The sequence below is a fragment of the Hyperolius riggenbachi genome, chromosome 4 (assembly GCF_040937935.1).
Source record: "Hyperolius riggenbachi isolate aHypRig1 chromosome 4, aHypRig1.pri, whole genome shotgun sequence".
Classification (NCBI taxonomy): Eukaryota; Metazoa; Chordata; class Amphibia; order Anura; family Hyperoliidae; genus Hyperolius; species Hyperolius riggenbachi.
In genome coordinates this window covers 247164736-247180569 of record NC_090649.1, presented here as the reverse complement: position 1 = coordinate 247180569, position 15834 = coordinate 247164736, and the positions used below count along the sequence as shown (strand labels likewise).

Genomic DNA, 15834 nt, shown 5'->3' with positions numbered 1-15834 from the left:
ACTTCACTAGATCTGTATTTGCATAATATGCATACCTCTGCGGCTGCATAGGACAGCATTGTATGAGAATACCATGCGATTCGCATACAGTATGTGGGGAGAAAGCAAATCACTGTGCTATTTTAAAACTTGCAATGTGAATTCATGACCTGTGTGATTTATGCTCCCTGCACACTGCATGCGATTTCCCCTACCCCCCCCCCCCCCCCTCCCCAGATTCTTTATTTATACAAAATGAATTTTTTACCATTCACATGTACACCTTGTCCATACATATTCTATAATTATACAATAAAACATTTCATCTCTCAGGCCATTAATCTATAGAACAAAGTCCCCCAAAACATTGAGACTCTTGAAATGTCAATTCCAACGAAGAATAAATAAATTCAGGTCTACTCCTACCAATTACTGATTTCTCCTATTCCATAAATTTATTTTGCGTTATCTCCACATTCATTCCACATATCCCCTTACAAAATCTATACATCCAAATTCACATTCATAACTCAAACAAACTTCCTCTCATTCCCTACCAATGATAGGGGGTGGGGGCGGGGGGAGATCCCAGGTCAGCGGGCACAGCATCCCTAGAGTCCAAGTTTTAGTCCCCTATGAATGCCTCTATTCCTGTGTCTCTTTTTCCTTAACAAGGTTATGTATTCCTCATTCTCCACAAACGCTCTCCACCCCCTCCAGACCTCCTCCACCAACTGTTATCCTTCTTTATTTTCATGGACAAGCTTTTCCATCCGGGAAATCTGTTAGTTCCTTCAGCCATTCGCCAATAGTTGGGGTGTGTGTTTTCCACCATCTAGCTATCCATACTCTTGCTGCATTTATTGAATGTCTCATTATAGATTTCTTATATATTTTTATACTAAAGGAGTTGGCATGCAGAAGATAGAAATCTGGATCCTCTGGCAAGACTCGACCAGTTATCATTTCCATATATTTTTTTAATTTCCATCCAAAATGGTTTAATTTTCTGACAACTCCAAAATATATGGAATAACGTCCCTCTTTCAGATCTACATCTCCAGCACCCGGCGTCTACTTCCCTAAACATATTGCTCAGATTACTTGGCGTATGGTACCACCTACTCACTATTTTAACCCCAGACTCCTGGATTCTTGTAGAAATGGAGTGCTTATGCATGAACTATAATATTTTCTTCCATTCCGTATCGGTATACTCCTTCTGTAGGTCTCTTTGCCACTTTATTCTCCACTTCCTTGTGAGGTCCTTTTCAGTATTTAGCAAATTATAGATTCTAGAGAGAGAGAGACGTTAATCTGTCCCTCCTCTCTACACATCTTTTCAAAGGGTTTTAGTTCTCTGGAGAAATCAATTTTTATACCCTGAGATCTAAGGAATGACCTAAGTTACAATAGACTCCATTGATCTGGGATTCTGAGTATTCTCCCTGAACTCCGAGAGGGACACCCATTCCCCATCTTTAACCAACATATCAGCACTAAATTGTTGCTGTCCTGTTAGATGTATTTATGCTTTTTCTTTGCATCCTGGGGCAAAATCTGGATTGTCCAGGATTAGAAGAAGGGGGGAAGGTTTATTTATTGAGCTCTATGAGTAAACAGTGTTTCTAGGGAGTTCTTCAGGAAGCAGCCTGCCGGATGTATAATTGATATTTTCCTATTTAACCAAGGAACCCCTGTTAGAGGATGTTTTAATAAATGTTGTTCCATTTCCACCCAAATTTTATCCTTATTATTTCTATCTGATTCAGATTTTTTTTTTTAATCATTTTTTACATCCGATTCTGATTTTTAATCGTTACTGCATGCTGCATTTTTCCTCTGGTTTTCTGTTGATTGTATTCAGGGAAAATCGGAATTGCAAATTGGAATCGCAAAACGGATTTGCAGTGTGCAGGGACTGTGCCCACCGGTTTCAATTTGATTTCCACTTTGCATTGGCCACACTGGCCATTAGTGCTAGTGACCTGTTTGAGAACCGCATGTCTGCTCCCTCCCCCGACCGTCCCCCAGCTTTATCCTGTTTTCTGCAAGAAGCGTGTGCTCAGAATTACGATGTATTCCACTGCATTCAAACAATTACTACTGACAAAGAACTATTGCAGAATGTCTGAAAATCTAGAATTACAAGAAAAAAAATGTTTGTCACATGTGCTCCAGGCCTAAGAAAAAAACCCTCAGGGGCTGAACACTCTAGCGGGCTTCTGTCTGTTTTTCAGCAACATGTCAATGTTACAGACTGACGTGTTGCTGAGAAGCAGACACAAGCAATCTAGTGTGCTCAGGCCCTCACTGCTTTTTCTACACACTTTTAGGCTGTAGCCACACTGAGTGCTTTCTGAGCGCTATTTTCATTATCATTGCTTTCTGAGCACTTCTAAGAAAAAAAGCGCTCCCTTGCATTAAAATCGCGGTCACATTTTTTAAAAAATTGCAATCTGCAATTTTACAGTGATTTTACCGCATTTTTATGTAAGTGAATGGGAGCCTTTTTTAAAAGCTCTCAGAAATTGCTGATGGCCAAAAAAGCGCTCAGAAAGTGCTCAGTGTGGCTACAGCTTCACACTGAAAAGCGTTTGTGTATACAAAATCAATAAAAAGCGTTTCAGTGTATACGTATCAATGGATACGACTGTGTGGGATATGCATCAGAAATGTGCATGCAAGAACCTATACACAATCATGGTAAAATATTGTAAATGTAGGCTTTTCTATGTTACAGGCAGAGCAGTAAATGTAGCCATCTTTAGTACCTAAATGTCTTACTATAGGAAATGATCTGAACTGGAACTACATATTTTATGAGCCATCTTAGTCTTCTCTGCTGATGGGACACTAGTCTTCTCAGTAAAGGGCAAATGTAATGGTAGTTATGATCATGTTTCTAATTTCAGAATGCATTTAGAAGCAGTGTTGAAGTCCTCTGCTCGCCATGCCAAGCCAGCTGGACTCACACTGCAGTATGGCACAGCAGGATTCCGGACCAAAGCAGAACACCTGGACCATGTCATGTACCGTATGGGTTTGCTGGCGGTCCTGAGGTCCAAGAACACCAAGTCAGGCATTGGCGTTATGGTAACTGCCTCTCACAACCCTGAGGTCAGTTACGCGACCACGTGTATTATTGATATTATGACTGTACATTGTTTAACTAGCTGCTATTCCTGCCTAGGAGGACAATGGTGTAAAGCTAGTGGATCCCATGGGTGAAATGCTAGCTCAAGAATGGGAGGTGTATGCCACTAACCTGGCTAACGCTGAGGAGCATGAGCTACAAACCGTCCTGACGAATATAATAAAGCAAGAGTCCATAAATATGCAGCAAGAATCCTTCATAGCTATTGGGAGAGATACACGGTATGCAGAGTCTGCTTACATGGAGCGCATTTATCACTGAGTATCTTATTTTCTTGTGTTTACCATTTTGCTGTAAAACACTCCTCTGTCACTTAGAACATCAGCTTACGTTAGACGATGTACACTTCACCAGAAAGCACTGTTGCTTTCAGGCATAAAGGCAAATCTGAAATTAGAAAATTCACTTCGGGTTCGATACTTGCCTAAATAGAGGGGAGGCTCCAGATAGTATAGTGCCATTCCTTACCTCTAATCGGCCTGTCTTTCCAGCACTGTCCATCGGTAAAGCTATTCAACCTAGCCACACAGTTCGTAGCTACTTGTGTCCCTGTGTATTTTCCGGAGCATGTGCAGTAGTGATCAGAATCAACTTTATTCGCCAAGTGCGACAGATGCCGGAATTATTTGTCGACACATGGCAATTGGCATAGTGCAAACAATAACGGCACCAACATAATGCAGATACCAACCACATTGTGCAAAACAAACATGCTTTAACAACATATAGTGCAGTACGTCAGGTGAGAGTCCGTCAGATGCACCAGTCCTTGGAACTCCTCGCACACAAGTAGTTCCAAAGAGCTACTTGATGAGCAGCTTTACCAGCGGACATCGCTGGAATGATGGGCTGAGCAGAAGAACGGGAAGGCTTTATATTATCCAGAGGGAGTCTTCCCTCTACTAAGTGAAGCATCAAGCCTGAAGTGAGTTTTCTCACATCACATTTACTTTCAGCCTAAATGACAATGGTCTTTTGACTTTATCTTATTTACTGTCGTAGAAGAACTTCTAGTACCCGAGCCAAAGCTTGGGTAAAAAAAAAATAGATAATTAAAGAGAAGGAAGCCTCAGGAACTTATTGAGACTTCCCTCACTGCTCTGATGTACCCCCCATCGCTGAGCGCAGCTCTTCTTTCTCCAGGGTGGGGGCGCAATAGCTGGCCGAGGCCGCCTGCACAGTAAGCTGGAGCCATGGGCTCAGTGGTACTGCGCATGGGTGGAAGAGGGGGTGCGGGGCCCCGATGTGGACAGCAACGGGACAACGGAGAAGCAAGGGAAACCTCAATAGGATACTGAGGCTAAGGGCCCGTTCACACTTATAATCGCAAAACGCTGGCGAGTTTTGCGAGAGTGATTTTTCCCGCGATTAGCGCGGAAAAATCACTGGACACTGCAACGCGGCAGTCAGAACACTGCCACTTGCTACTATGTGTAGCGTTTTTTGTAAAACAGCTAGCGGTTTGCCATGAGCGGGAATCGCGCAATTCCCGCTCAAGTGAGAACGGGCCCTAAGGATCCGATTTTGATCCCAAGCTTCGGCTTGGGTTCACTTTAATATTTTTAACATTTGAACTTTGAGATATACAGGAACGTCATCCTGGTATTATCTCTTGATCAGGAGCCCTGATCAATAATGATGTAGGCTAGAATTACTGAGGCTTCCCCCTCCTGAGGTGAGTACCCCCCAGGTGAATTTTTTTTTTTGTTTACAGGTTCACTTTAAGTGAACAAAACTAGATACTCGCCTAAGGAGAGGGAAGGCTCTGGGTCCTATAGAGCCTTCCTGCTCCTCTCACAGTCCATGTGTTCCAGCACTGGCTCCCCTATTTGGAACCACTGCCGCGGGAGGCTTCGGAAGTCTGTGGGAGCCCAAGCACTCGTGCTCCTGAAGACTTCAGAAGCATCCAGCGGTAGCAGAGAGCTGGATGAGCTGGTCCAATACTGCTACCGTAGGAGCCATCGCTAGAACACGGGGACCGTGGGATTCTCCTTCATTGTAGGTGGATCGGTGCAGAACCTTGGAGGTCTCATTAGAATTTCATTATGTGTAATCCCTGCATTCTTTATTTTCAGCTTTGCTGGCAGCATGTAGAACATATTCTAAGAACTTTGTAGGATCCAACAGACATCCTGAGAAGATCATGCCTTCACTGTAGATTAGCAGTGTAGCATCCCATTGACCACAGGCAGGAGTAAACCCAAGTTGTTACAACCATAGTTCCTTGATTTCTACTTCTGTGGCAAAGCAGAGGATAATTGTGACCAGGAACAGTACCTGTCTATGGCTAGATGTTTAGTTGGTCTTTGTCTTTCTTAATTTTGCAATTTGATTATATTTAAACATAATATAGTAAACGATTAATTTTTGCACCAATTTCATAGTTGTGTTCAGTCTTCATGTTTTTCCCCAGGCCAAGCAGTGAAAACCTTTCCCGTTCTGTGATAGATGGTGTGTCTTCCTTAGATTCTAAATTCCAAGGTAGGTACCAGTGTATTAGCTGTAGCAGCAACTAATTAGCTCTCGGCCCTTCTGAGATTCAGACATTGGTCCATATTCTTTTAAATAGTCTGGCAGTATTCTCTATTGTAAATGCTGCACTGTTTATTTTAATGCTACGATTGAAACTTGATGGACCTTTTCAACATAGCATATTCATATACTGTATATACTTGAGTATAGGCCAACCCAACACCCACCCCACCCCCTTCTCCCAACTTTTACCCAAAAAATCATAAAAAAATGATTGACTCAAGTATAAGCCAAGGGTATGAAATGCAGAGAATATAGTTGACTTGGAGAGGATAGAAGGGAAATATGCTATTCTTAAGTGCTACTCATGCATCCCTGAGTCACAAGCACAGAGTGGCCCCATAAGTGCACCCCCATCACCGCAATATGAAAACAGCAGGAGTGTGGTGACGGCTGTGTCCTCCTTGGCATGTGCAGTGGGCCAGAGCGGAATATGGGACTTACTTCAGTGCTGCCCACCCACGTTCCCGAGTTTCCCCCGGCAAATGGGGCAGTGGCGTCTTTCACTTACCCCCGGTCCTCTAGTGTCTTCCCGGCATATACGGCGGAGGTGACTTTCACTGCGAGTGTCCTCCCGGCATATAAGGCATATGCAGTGGTGGTAGATTTCACTGGACTGCACCGCTTGGAATCCCTCTGCCACGTGTAGCCATGGTCTCATCTCTATGACGTGATGGTAGGTGCAACTAGAGGGTGCCATAGCAATGAGAATGCAGCTACGAGAGGCAGAGGGATTCCATGCGGTGCAAACCAGTGAAACGCACCACCGCTACACATGTCGGGGAGACACTTGGAGTGAAACACACCACCGCCGCATATGCCAGGGAGACGCTCTAGGCCCAGGGGTAAGTGAAAGAAACCATCGCCACATGTCGGGGGACACTTGGGAACTCTGGTACACAGGGGTGGGCGGCATTGAAGTATGGCCCAAGGAGGACACAACAATTTTCATATTTCGGTGGGTGTGACTTGAGTATAAGCAGAGGCCCCCACTTTTTTATCTCAAAAACTTGGCCTATACTTGAGTGTATACAGTATTTTGTTTCCGATTTGAAGACTTTCTGGCAACAAACCTACCGCTACAGTAGGAACTTGATAAAGGACATTTTCAACACAACGTAAACCTTTTTTTTTTTTTTTTTTTTTTTTCCCACTTTCAAGACTATGGTCTGGTGACAACACCACAGCTACATTACGTTATCTGTTGCCGCAACACAAATGGGGCCTATGGAGAACCATCAGTTGAAGGATATTACCAAAAATTGTCAAAAGCGTTTAAGGAACTTATTCAACAGGTAATAACTTTTAAAAATAAATTCCACTTTTTGATTTTATACACATCAGAGGAATATGGAGGCTGACATATTATTTCCTTTTACACAATGGAATTTGAATTTACTTGGGGCTTCCTCCAGCCTCCCGTAGCCTGTGAGGTCCCTCGCCATCCTCTGTGTCCCCTCTGTTCTCCGTGCACCCGGCTTGATCACGTTCCCATTCCCGTGAGCATTCTGCACCAATGGGGTTCATTCTTTCAAGAACAGTGCAGAACGCTCACTGCAACAGGCGTGTGATCGAGCCGTGCAGGCCACATATGCACAGTTGCACATGACTCCTGGCCAAGAACTTACCTGGCTAACTCCAAGGTAAGTTTAGATTCCATTTTTGTCTGTTCAGGGTCCCTTTTAACTTGGAAAAATTTGCATCTCACTGATCATCCCTAGTCCCCACTTTTCAGTAAATGGATATTTAGCGCAAAGCAGGTTGTTTTGGTGCTCATCGCTGAAACTAGACACCGCTATAGCAGCAATACTCTAGTGCGCGGGGCATCTAAGGGTAATTCGGGGCTCCAGAAATCGCCACACCCAGAGTTCCATCTCCCTCCGAGTTGCGACGACTCAGAATGGGAATAATATTTAAAAGGAATCTACAGTTAAAAAAAAAAAGTATGAATTAATGCATTGTATGTGTAGTACAGCTAAGAAATCGTAGCTCAGGAACCAGTCTAATATTGTTTCCAGTACAGGAACTTCAGTTCCATTTGCAAAAGAGCTTCTCTGAGCTCTCGGACCCAACTGTTTTCTGAGGCACTTATACAAAACAGTGGGCCGGGGAGAGGGGCCGCCAGGGATAAGAGGGGCAGCTGGGTGAGCCATCATTCGTCATTTAGTGTATGTATATAAGAACCGTTTTGTTAGGGTTATTGCTTGTTTTGCATGTCAAAGCTTGTGCTTTACATTTTTAACTGATTCACAGTAAGCCTGTTGTCTTTAGGCTCCTGGCCATGGGTCTGAACTTGGTTGCTTGCGTGTAGATGGAGCTAATGGTATTGGTGCTTTAAAGCTAAAGGACATGGAGCAGTATCTGCAGCCTATGCTTTCCATACAGTTTTTCAATGATGGCTCAAAGGGGAAACTAAACTATATGTGTGGAGCTGACTATGTGAAAGTGCAGCAAAAAGCACCTGAAGGTAAAGTTTGTTTTTGTTTTTTTGTTTTACTTTTCAGTCCACTGATACTTTTTTTTTTTTTTTATTTTAAACAAGCCAGTTTATCTTTCAATCTGTCTCTAGGTCTGGATATGAAGCCTGGTGAGCGATGTTGTTCCTTTGATGGAGATGCTGACCGTATTGTATACTACTACAATGACCATGATAATCACTTTCATCTTCTTGATGGGGACAAAATTGCTACTTTAATAAGCACTTTTATCAAAGAACTTTTGTCAAAGGTACCGTATACATCTTTTTGTATATCACTGCATGCATTCAATCATTACATCAGTAAAAATACTGTTAATGGGATGTGGGGTTATACTTCCTGATCATAGATTTACAAGTTTTGTGAATGACCTACACCAAGTGGCAAATAAACCCCCTTTTTATGTAATTAGCTGTGAAATATTTCATATATTGTAACATCCAGCAGGAGGCTGAGTACTGTATGTGCTCTTTCTATTTGCAGGAACAGTGGTTTCCCTTCATCACACCTAGAGATAACTTGATTTGCCTTCTGATTCTTCAGAGTATAAAAAACGCATGCAACCATTTAATAGCAATGCTTGTGTGCACCAGAACTCATGGAGACGCATGGTGATTGGTTTAATCATCTGATATGTAAGACTGATTTGCTGTGATTATACTGTGAGGTTCCTCCTGCTCATCTGTTTGTTCGACTCTGTGATCTTATGTACTTTTGCACGCCCGGTGTGTCTGTCAGTCACGGCTTCTTTCAGCTGTAGCATTGGCATGTTATTAGCATAACTTACGCTGTCTATCCATCTTAACCTCTGCTGTCCTCTTCCCCTTTTACCCTCAATTTTCCAAGCATCAAGGATTTCTCCAAATAATCTGGTCTTCTCATTTTGTGACCATAGCTTTAACTAGCCTGATCTTTGTTGGTAAAGTGACATTTCCATGCTTTAGTATCTTCGATCCCAGGAAGGTGAAATCTGTTACATTTCCCTCTTTTATTTGTAGATAGTACATTGGAGCAGATTACATGGCTTTAGTTTTCTTGATGATAAGCAGTAGACCAGCTTTGGCACTTTCTTGTTTGGCATTCATGGCTATGCTCTTTAATTCTTCCTCAGTTTCAGCCTCCAGAGTGATATTATCTGCATATCTCAGATAGTTATTCTTGCCAGCTATTTTATTTCCAGTATGTAACTCATCCAAAACAGCTTTCTGCATTACATATTCAGGCATATAAGTTAAACAAGGAGACAATATGCAACCTTGTCACATTCCTTCGCCAATTGTGAACCAGTCAGTTTTGTGAGTCAGCGTTGGCTTACATGAAAGCTGCTTGTCCAAAGAAATGCTGGAATACACACAATGCCATTTTCATGACAGACTTATCGACAATTTACAGCATGTCCGTTCTGCTTTCAGTCAAAAAGGAATAGAGTTCTGAGCAGTACCGATCTCAAGATTGACCCCCTTTCTCGATCGTAAGCAGATTGGATGTGCTGGAAATTATGGAATGATCAGTCTATCTGATGCAAAAATTGCATAGTGTGTATCAGCCTTAAGTTAGCTGCAGAGATCAGGGTTGCTGAAATCAAAGTGCTACTTCAGAAACTAATTGTCTTTATTGGTCAGTGAAGTCACCCACTGCATCAAACTATCAGTAGCATAAATCTGCTATGAGCAACTATTTGTTTTTTGTAGTGTAATTTTATGTACTTCAGGGCCATAGTCTCTCAGGGAACTTGTTTTTATATTTTAATGAGAAACTCCGACCAGGAATTGAACTTTATCTCTATCAGTAGCTGATACCCTCTTTTACATGAGAAATCTATTCCCTTTCACAAACAGACCATCAGGGGGCGCTGTATGGCTGATATTGTGGTGAAACCCCTCCCACAAGAAACTCTGAGTACATACTCTTGGCAGTTCCCTGTCTGTGAACCTTGCTGCATTGTGGGAAACAGCTGTTTATAGCTGTTTCCAACTGCCAAAAAAGCATGCAGCAGCTACATCGCCTGCCAACAGTAAAAATGTCACCATGTAATGTCAGAATCAGAAAAGATTTTACAATGGGCAAACACTGACTAAATCATTTATACATAATTATTGTAAAAATGAAGTACTTTTTTATTACATTATTTTTACTGGAGTTCCTCTTTAATACTAGTATGATTTCTATATTTTCAGATGAATTTAAATGTAAAAATGGCAGTTGTGCAGACCGCATATGCCAATGGGAGCTCTACCCGCTATCTGGAAGAAGTTATGAAGGTAACTGCAATCTGCTTTCTGTGGTCACAGATACGTAGTTCTAACGTTGACTAAGGCAAAACAGTCTGCTGCAAAGAAACACACAGCAATAAAGTAGGCTTTCAATCCAAACATTTTTAGTCTAAATTATACCTTCTTTAATCCGTGAACCTTTGTGAGCACAAGGGGAAAAAAATGCTAGTAGCAATACTTGCCAATCAGATCTTGACTACTACTGAAGTTCTTGGCAGACAGTAACTTCCAGAGCCACAGGTGCAGCAAGGAGGGAGAAGCGCTGGACAATCGAGCAGGTTATCGGCTTCTTTTCCTGCATAACAGGGCACAACTTGCTCATACTTCACCCATTGCACCCGACCCCTTATTTTTGTAAATTAAATATGCAAAAGGAAGCAATAATCCTGGTTTAGCGGCTGCTGCATCTTTTAGTTTCATACTTGTGTTTGGCATTATAATAATATTGATGATGATGATAATGATACATTTTTCTTTTGTAAAGGTCCCTGTATACTGTGCAAAAACAGGAGTAAAGCATTTACACCACAAGGCACAGGAGTTTGATATCGGGGTGTATTTTGAAGCTAATGGTCATGGCACAGTAAGTACAATCATTTCCATTATATTGATAAGTAGGTCATAAACTTGCTACTTATTGAGATGTAAGCAAGTAATTTTGTGTTATATATGTTACGGCCAGAACCTGAAGTCTGGCCACTTCGGGTTCTGGGCGGTCACAATGCGAAGTGGCCGCCTGATGCGGCCAATGTACAAAATGCTGCACAGTTTCGGACTTTGGCCGGCCAGAACGCGTTCTGACTACATGTGGCCGACCAAGTCCCGGTGCTGTGCCGCTGTCCCCCGCTCCGTGTCCTGCTGGCCCCTGTCCTCCGTTCTTCCGCCTTTCCCTAGCTGCGAGGACCCGGGGGTGCCTATATGCTGCCGGCTGCAGCTGATTTCGCAGCCTTCCTTCTCCAACTTCTCCCCGCTCAGCTCAGCGCTCTACAAGTAAGTACGCGTTGTCCCCGCTGTGTCCCTGCTGCCGCCTTCCCCGTAGTCGTCCTCATGCCTCTCCTGCAGGGACCCACGGAATGCTGGCTGCAGCTGATTCCACTTCCGCCCTCACAGCTCTCCACGCCACATTAAGGTAGACCTGAACTCTTGCACAGCGTAAAAGGAAAACAGAGAAAAGCACCCTGTATGTATTTAGAGTTTAGCCTGTGGTTTAGAACACTTCAGACCAATGTACAACCCCCCAGGGTTGATGGGGAGGTGGAAATGCACAATAGGGGTAAAGAGGCCCTAAGAGCAATACAATTTTGTAAAATGCACAATAAAAGCAAACAAATGGAGGTGGATTACCTCTCCATTGACACTTTCATTTGTCATTAGAGAGGTAAACCACCTTCAATTTGTTGCTTTTATTGTGCGTTTAACAAAGTTTTATTGCTCTTGGGCGCCTCTTTGACCCTGTTTCACATTTTGATGTTCTAGATGAGGTAGCCAGCTACCAAAATTATTTAGTTGTACAGTAGTGGCAGTCTATGTAGTCATAAAACCAAGGAAAATACAGAAACCAGGACTCCACTGCAGGAAGCTGTCACAATCAGCAATGATTTTCAGTCAGGCGTAAAGCATGAGTAGAAGTGTTCCTTTTAGTTTGCTGTTTAATGAATACACCTGGGTAACCACACACTGGAATGCCTCATGGAAGCTTAAAGGCATGGAGAACAATGAAGAAAGTGGGTGATCTAGTAAGGCTGGCCTGCATAGTTTTCTCTGCTTTTTCAAATCCTCTCCTGTGAAAAAGTTTGAATCTGACCAAAACAAGACTTGCTACATTAGTTGGCGGAATAGTGGTTGTGTATTTGCATTCATGTGCGCATACTCAAACCTGCATTAGGAACTTTTTGTAATATTTGCTCACCAACCATGATTAAAAAACAAAAATTGCTAATGGCAAGAGCATGAATGGTATTTCAATCACATGAATGCCAGTCCGATACAATCTAGAATGGGTGGTACATTTTATCCACCTATTAGATTATTATTATTGCTATTCCTTATTATGCTATTCCTGGTTTGTTAGATCACTGATCATTTCCAGCGTTTCCCACTTTGGGGCCCAGGAATACGCTCACGTTGCTCTGCAGTGCAGGTGGTTGCGCAGCTTACAAAAAAAACAACATACAGACCCTGCATTGATTTCTGTTACTGAGCTGACCACATTAAACTATGATGATTGGGACAGATGGTAGTACAAGGAATTTAATAGTTGAATAGTGAGGAATGTAGAGATAAATAAACTTGCAATAATAAGTTGCTAATGTGCTGTTCATATTTTCTAGGCACTTTTTAGCAAAACAGCTGAGGATCAGATAAAACGACTAGTCCATACAGGAGCCACTGAAGAAATAAGAAAATCTGCACAAATGCTTGAAAATGTCATTAATCTAATTAATCAGGTAAGAAGGGCTGTTAAGTTTATGTAAGAACTGTAGTAAAAAATTTTACTTGGCTCTAAAAGATTAGCCACAACATAAGAACTTCTAGAAGCAAAATGTGTGTTTGAAAAGGTTAATAGACTTTCACTTTAATCTAGAGCAGAGGTGTCAAACTCACATAGGGCCAAAATCTAAAACTGACTTAGGCCTCGATTCATAAAAGTGCTGTGGGGAAGGTAACGTCGAGCGGGGAAACACCGCTGTCGGTATTTCCGCCTTCAGGGTGGTAATTCATAAAAACTTTGCTACATGTGACAGGCGTGCGGCGATATTCCGCTGTAGGCAGGCGTAAGGCTGTCGGGAGACATGCGGAAACAGGGGAAGCAGGCGGAGTCCCTCCGTGCGGTGTTCTCTCTGCAGCTGCTTGGGAGGTCTGTCCCATTCACTGCAATGTATTCCGCACGCTTCTCGCCACATCAGAGGTAGCGGTAATACCCGTCCGCATACCGCTACCTCTAATCTTTATGAATTGACTACTTGTTACTTTTGCTATGATAATCACCGCGCAAGGCGGTGATTGATCACTCTGCTCACGAATGTCGGCTTTTAATGCGGAAAAAGCCTTTATGAATACAGATTTTGCTGTGTGGTCGGTAAAGTGAGCAGTTTTCAGCATTTCCGAATGCGGGAATGCTTTATGAATCGAGGCCTTAGTCTTAGCTGCAGACCAAATTGTTAACATTTAAGAAGAGGGCGTACTGGAGGGCATAGAGGAAAACGTCAGGTGCAGTACCTGAATGTGATCAGTGTCCCTCAGGTTGCCTATGACGTGACATCAGGAACCAAAAGGGCCCTGATGTACAGTGAGGAATATGAGAGGACATGGCACCCAGCGCCGTAGAGTGGCTTCTGCTGTGGCTCTCTCTGCACTGCATTACACAGGGAAAATGGAGAGCAAATGGATGGGGACCTTTAGGCTATTAATTAGAAGTATAGCAGCATGTGCTTGATTTGGGGGGGTAGGTAAAGAGTAATAATAATCAATTGGGATACTAATCCACGCTATCTAGGCAGCAGGTTGTGCAGTGAGGTTGCTTAGTTTGGGTGCTCCGCTGAAGAGAAAAGAAATGTGACCATATATTGAAAATTACTTTTCACGCAAAGTTCTCACCATTACACACACTTGGGTTGGGGCTGGCTATCCTTGGGACAGGCATTGGCCACACGGATTACAGGGGGAAACGGGGACAGATATTGCCAGCACTGTTTTCCGAGTCCCCTAATGTATCCGTTAACTCCGCCTGGTCCCAAGTGCAGCCATTAACTTTGCTAGATAGACGTTTAAAACCCTGACATATTCGATAAAAACATGTTTTCCTACTTTTTATATGCCATACAGTTATCATATTTGCATTAGTGCATACATATTATTATTCATTTAGAAGTTATAGGTTCCCAAAAGTAGTTTTTTGCTTTGTGAGCTGACTTTGCATTTTATTAACTGGTTTTAATCATGCATTCAGACAGACATGCTTTGACTCTGTCTGTGTGGAGCTGCTTCTCCACAGTCAGAGAATGTCACATTCCTCACTTGATACATTTAAGTAAACACAAGATAACATTATTTAAAGTTCGGATGCGTCTGCATTTCACTGCACTGAACTTTCAAGCTCTGTGTGTAACCCTTGCAATGCTGGTCTAGTAAAACAAAATGCTGATTGCATATAATATGCTGTAAATAATGTTTTAGAGCAAAGATAAAATGCAGGGTTATATTCCACTTTAAACTTGAGACATTGAAAAAATCCAGATTGAAGGTCCAATTTTGCAGTCGATTTTATACATGAGGTCAATTTATATTCTAGGCTATATGGTACATACAGATAATCCTGCTTTTAATATTTGCAGTGGAAAAAAAAGTGGGCACATGCAGGTGCTAAACATGGTCAATGATATGCAAATCCAAGATGATGCAGGATTATGCAAATTTGGGCAGCTTTAAACTGGACCCAAATTAAAAATACAAGATTTCAGAAATAAAATCTATTTTCTAAATTATAATAATAAACAGCAGCCTTTTTTTCAGCTGCATTATGACAAATATAAAATCTTTTACATTTATTGGAGGAACCCCTCCCTTCCTATTATATTGCTGGGACATAATCTGGCAAACTGGTGAAGTAGATGGTGTCCGGCAAAGAAGGAATTGCTAATGGCTGCCCCCAGTATAATCCTAGTTATGCAAAGAGAAGGGTGAAAAGCATGCACTGAAATGCTCATAGGCTTGCAGGAGTGTTTATTTATCTTTGTATGTGTCAGAGTGGTGCAACTAAATATTTTGAATTAAAAAAACGTTTGGTTTAGGTCCGATTTAACATGGACTAATCAAATCCTGCCAAGGGGGGAATTTGATTAGTCAATTTATTTAAAGCAGCATAAATTTGCATACAAAATGTACACAACACTGCACCATTTTGGAATTATTTGCATCTCTCACTACTCTTAAGCAAGCTAAATTCTATATAGGGTACATGTCTGTCTCATATCGCATGTACATTCAGGAATGCTTTTAAGAAAATGGTACAATGAAACTATGTAAAATAGGCAAACTGTTGCTTTTTGGACTTTGGGAGGAGAACGGGCAGAAAAGTGGAAAGAGGTCTGTGTAGGAAAGAGTGAAGTGGTGGAGGGTGTCTGTCTGCTTACATCTGTTGCTTCCATCTTTCTAGACAGTAGGAGACGCCATATCTGACATGCTCGTGATTGAAGCAATACTTCATCTGAAAGGTCTTACCATACAGAAATGGGATGAGATTTATCCCGACCTTCCTAATCGCCAGCTGAAAGTCAAGGTTAGTAGATCACGAGATGTTGATGTTCACTCAGTGGCATCTATTTATATAAACTATGAAATATGCATAGCCTCTCTAGGAAAGTTGCAGAGGCCACACAAATAAAAGTTTATTCTGGATTGGCTCGACGTTGAATAT

The 15834-nt window shown here is 42.2% G+C and overlaps 1 protein-coding gene across 1 annotated transcript in view; it reads left to right on the top strand.

Annotated features, from left to right (window-relative positions):
• PGM3 (phosphoglucomutase 3) overlaps nucleotides 1–15834 on the top strand; it is a 37011-nt gene that overhangs the window by 11816 nt on the left and 9361 nt on the right. Inside the window, exons 2-11 of the mRNA XM_068281556.1 lie at nucleotides 2895–3099; nucleotides 3173–3357; nucleotides 5550–5617; nucleotides 6830–6963; nucleotides 7940–8135; nucleotides 8238–8395; nucleotides 10323–10406; nucleotides 10903–11001; nucleotides 12749–12865; nucleotides 15574–15696. Of these exons, the coding sequence (XP_068137657.1) occupies nucleotides 2896–3099; nucleotides 3173–3357; nucleotides 5550–5617; nucleotides 6830–6963; nucleotides 7940–8135; nucleotides 8238–8395; nucleotides 10323–10406; nucleotides 10903–11001; nucleotides 12749–12865; nucleotides 15574–15696 (1368 nt within the window). The 5' untranslated portion in view covers nucleotide 2895. The remainder of the gene's footprint in view (nucleotides 1–2894; nucleotides 3100–3172; nucleotides 3358–5549; nucleotides 5618–6829; nucleotides 6964–7939; nucleotides 8136–8237; nucleotides 8396–10322; nucleotides 10407–10902; nucleotides 11002–12748; nucleotides 12866–15573; nucleotides 15697–15834) is intronic.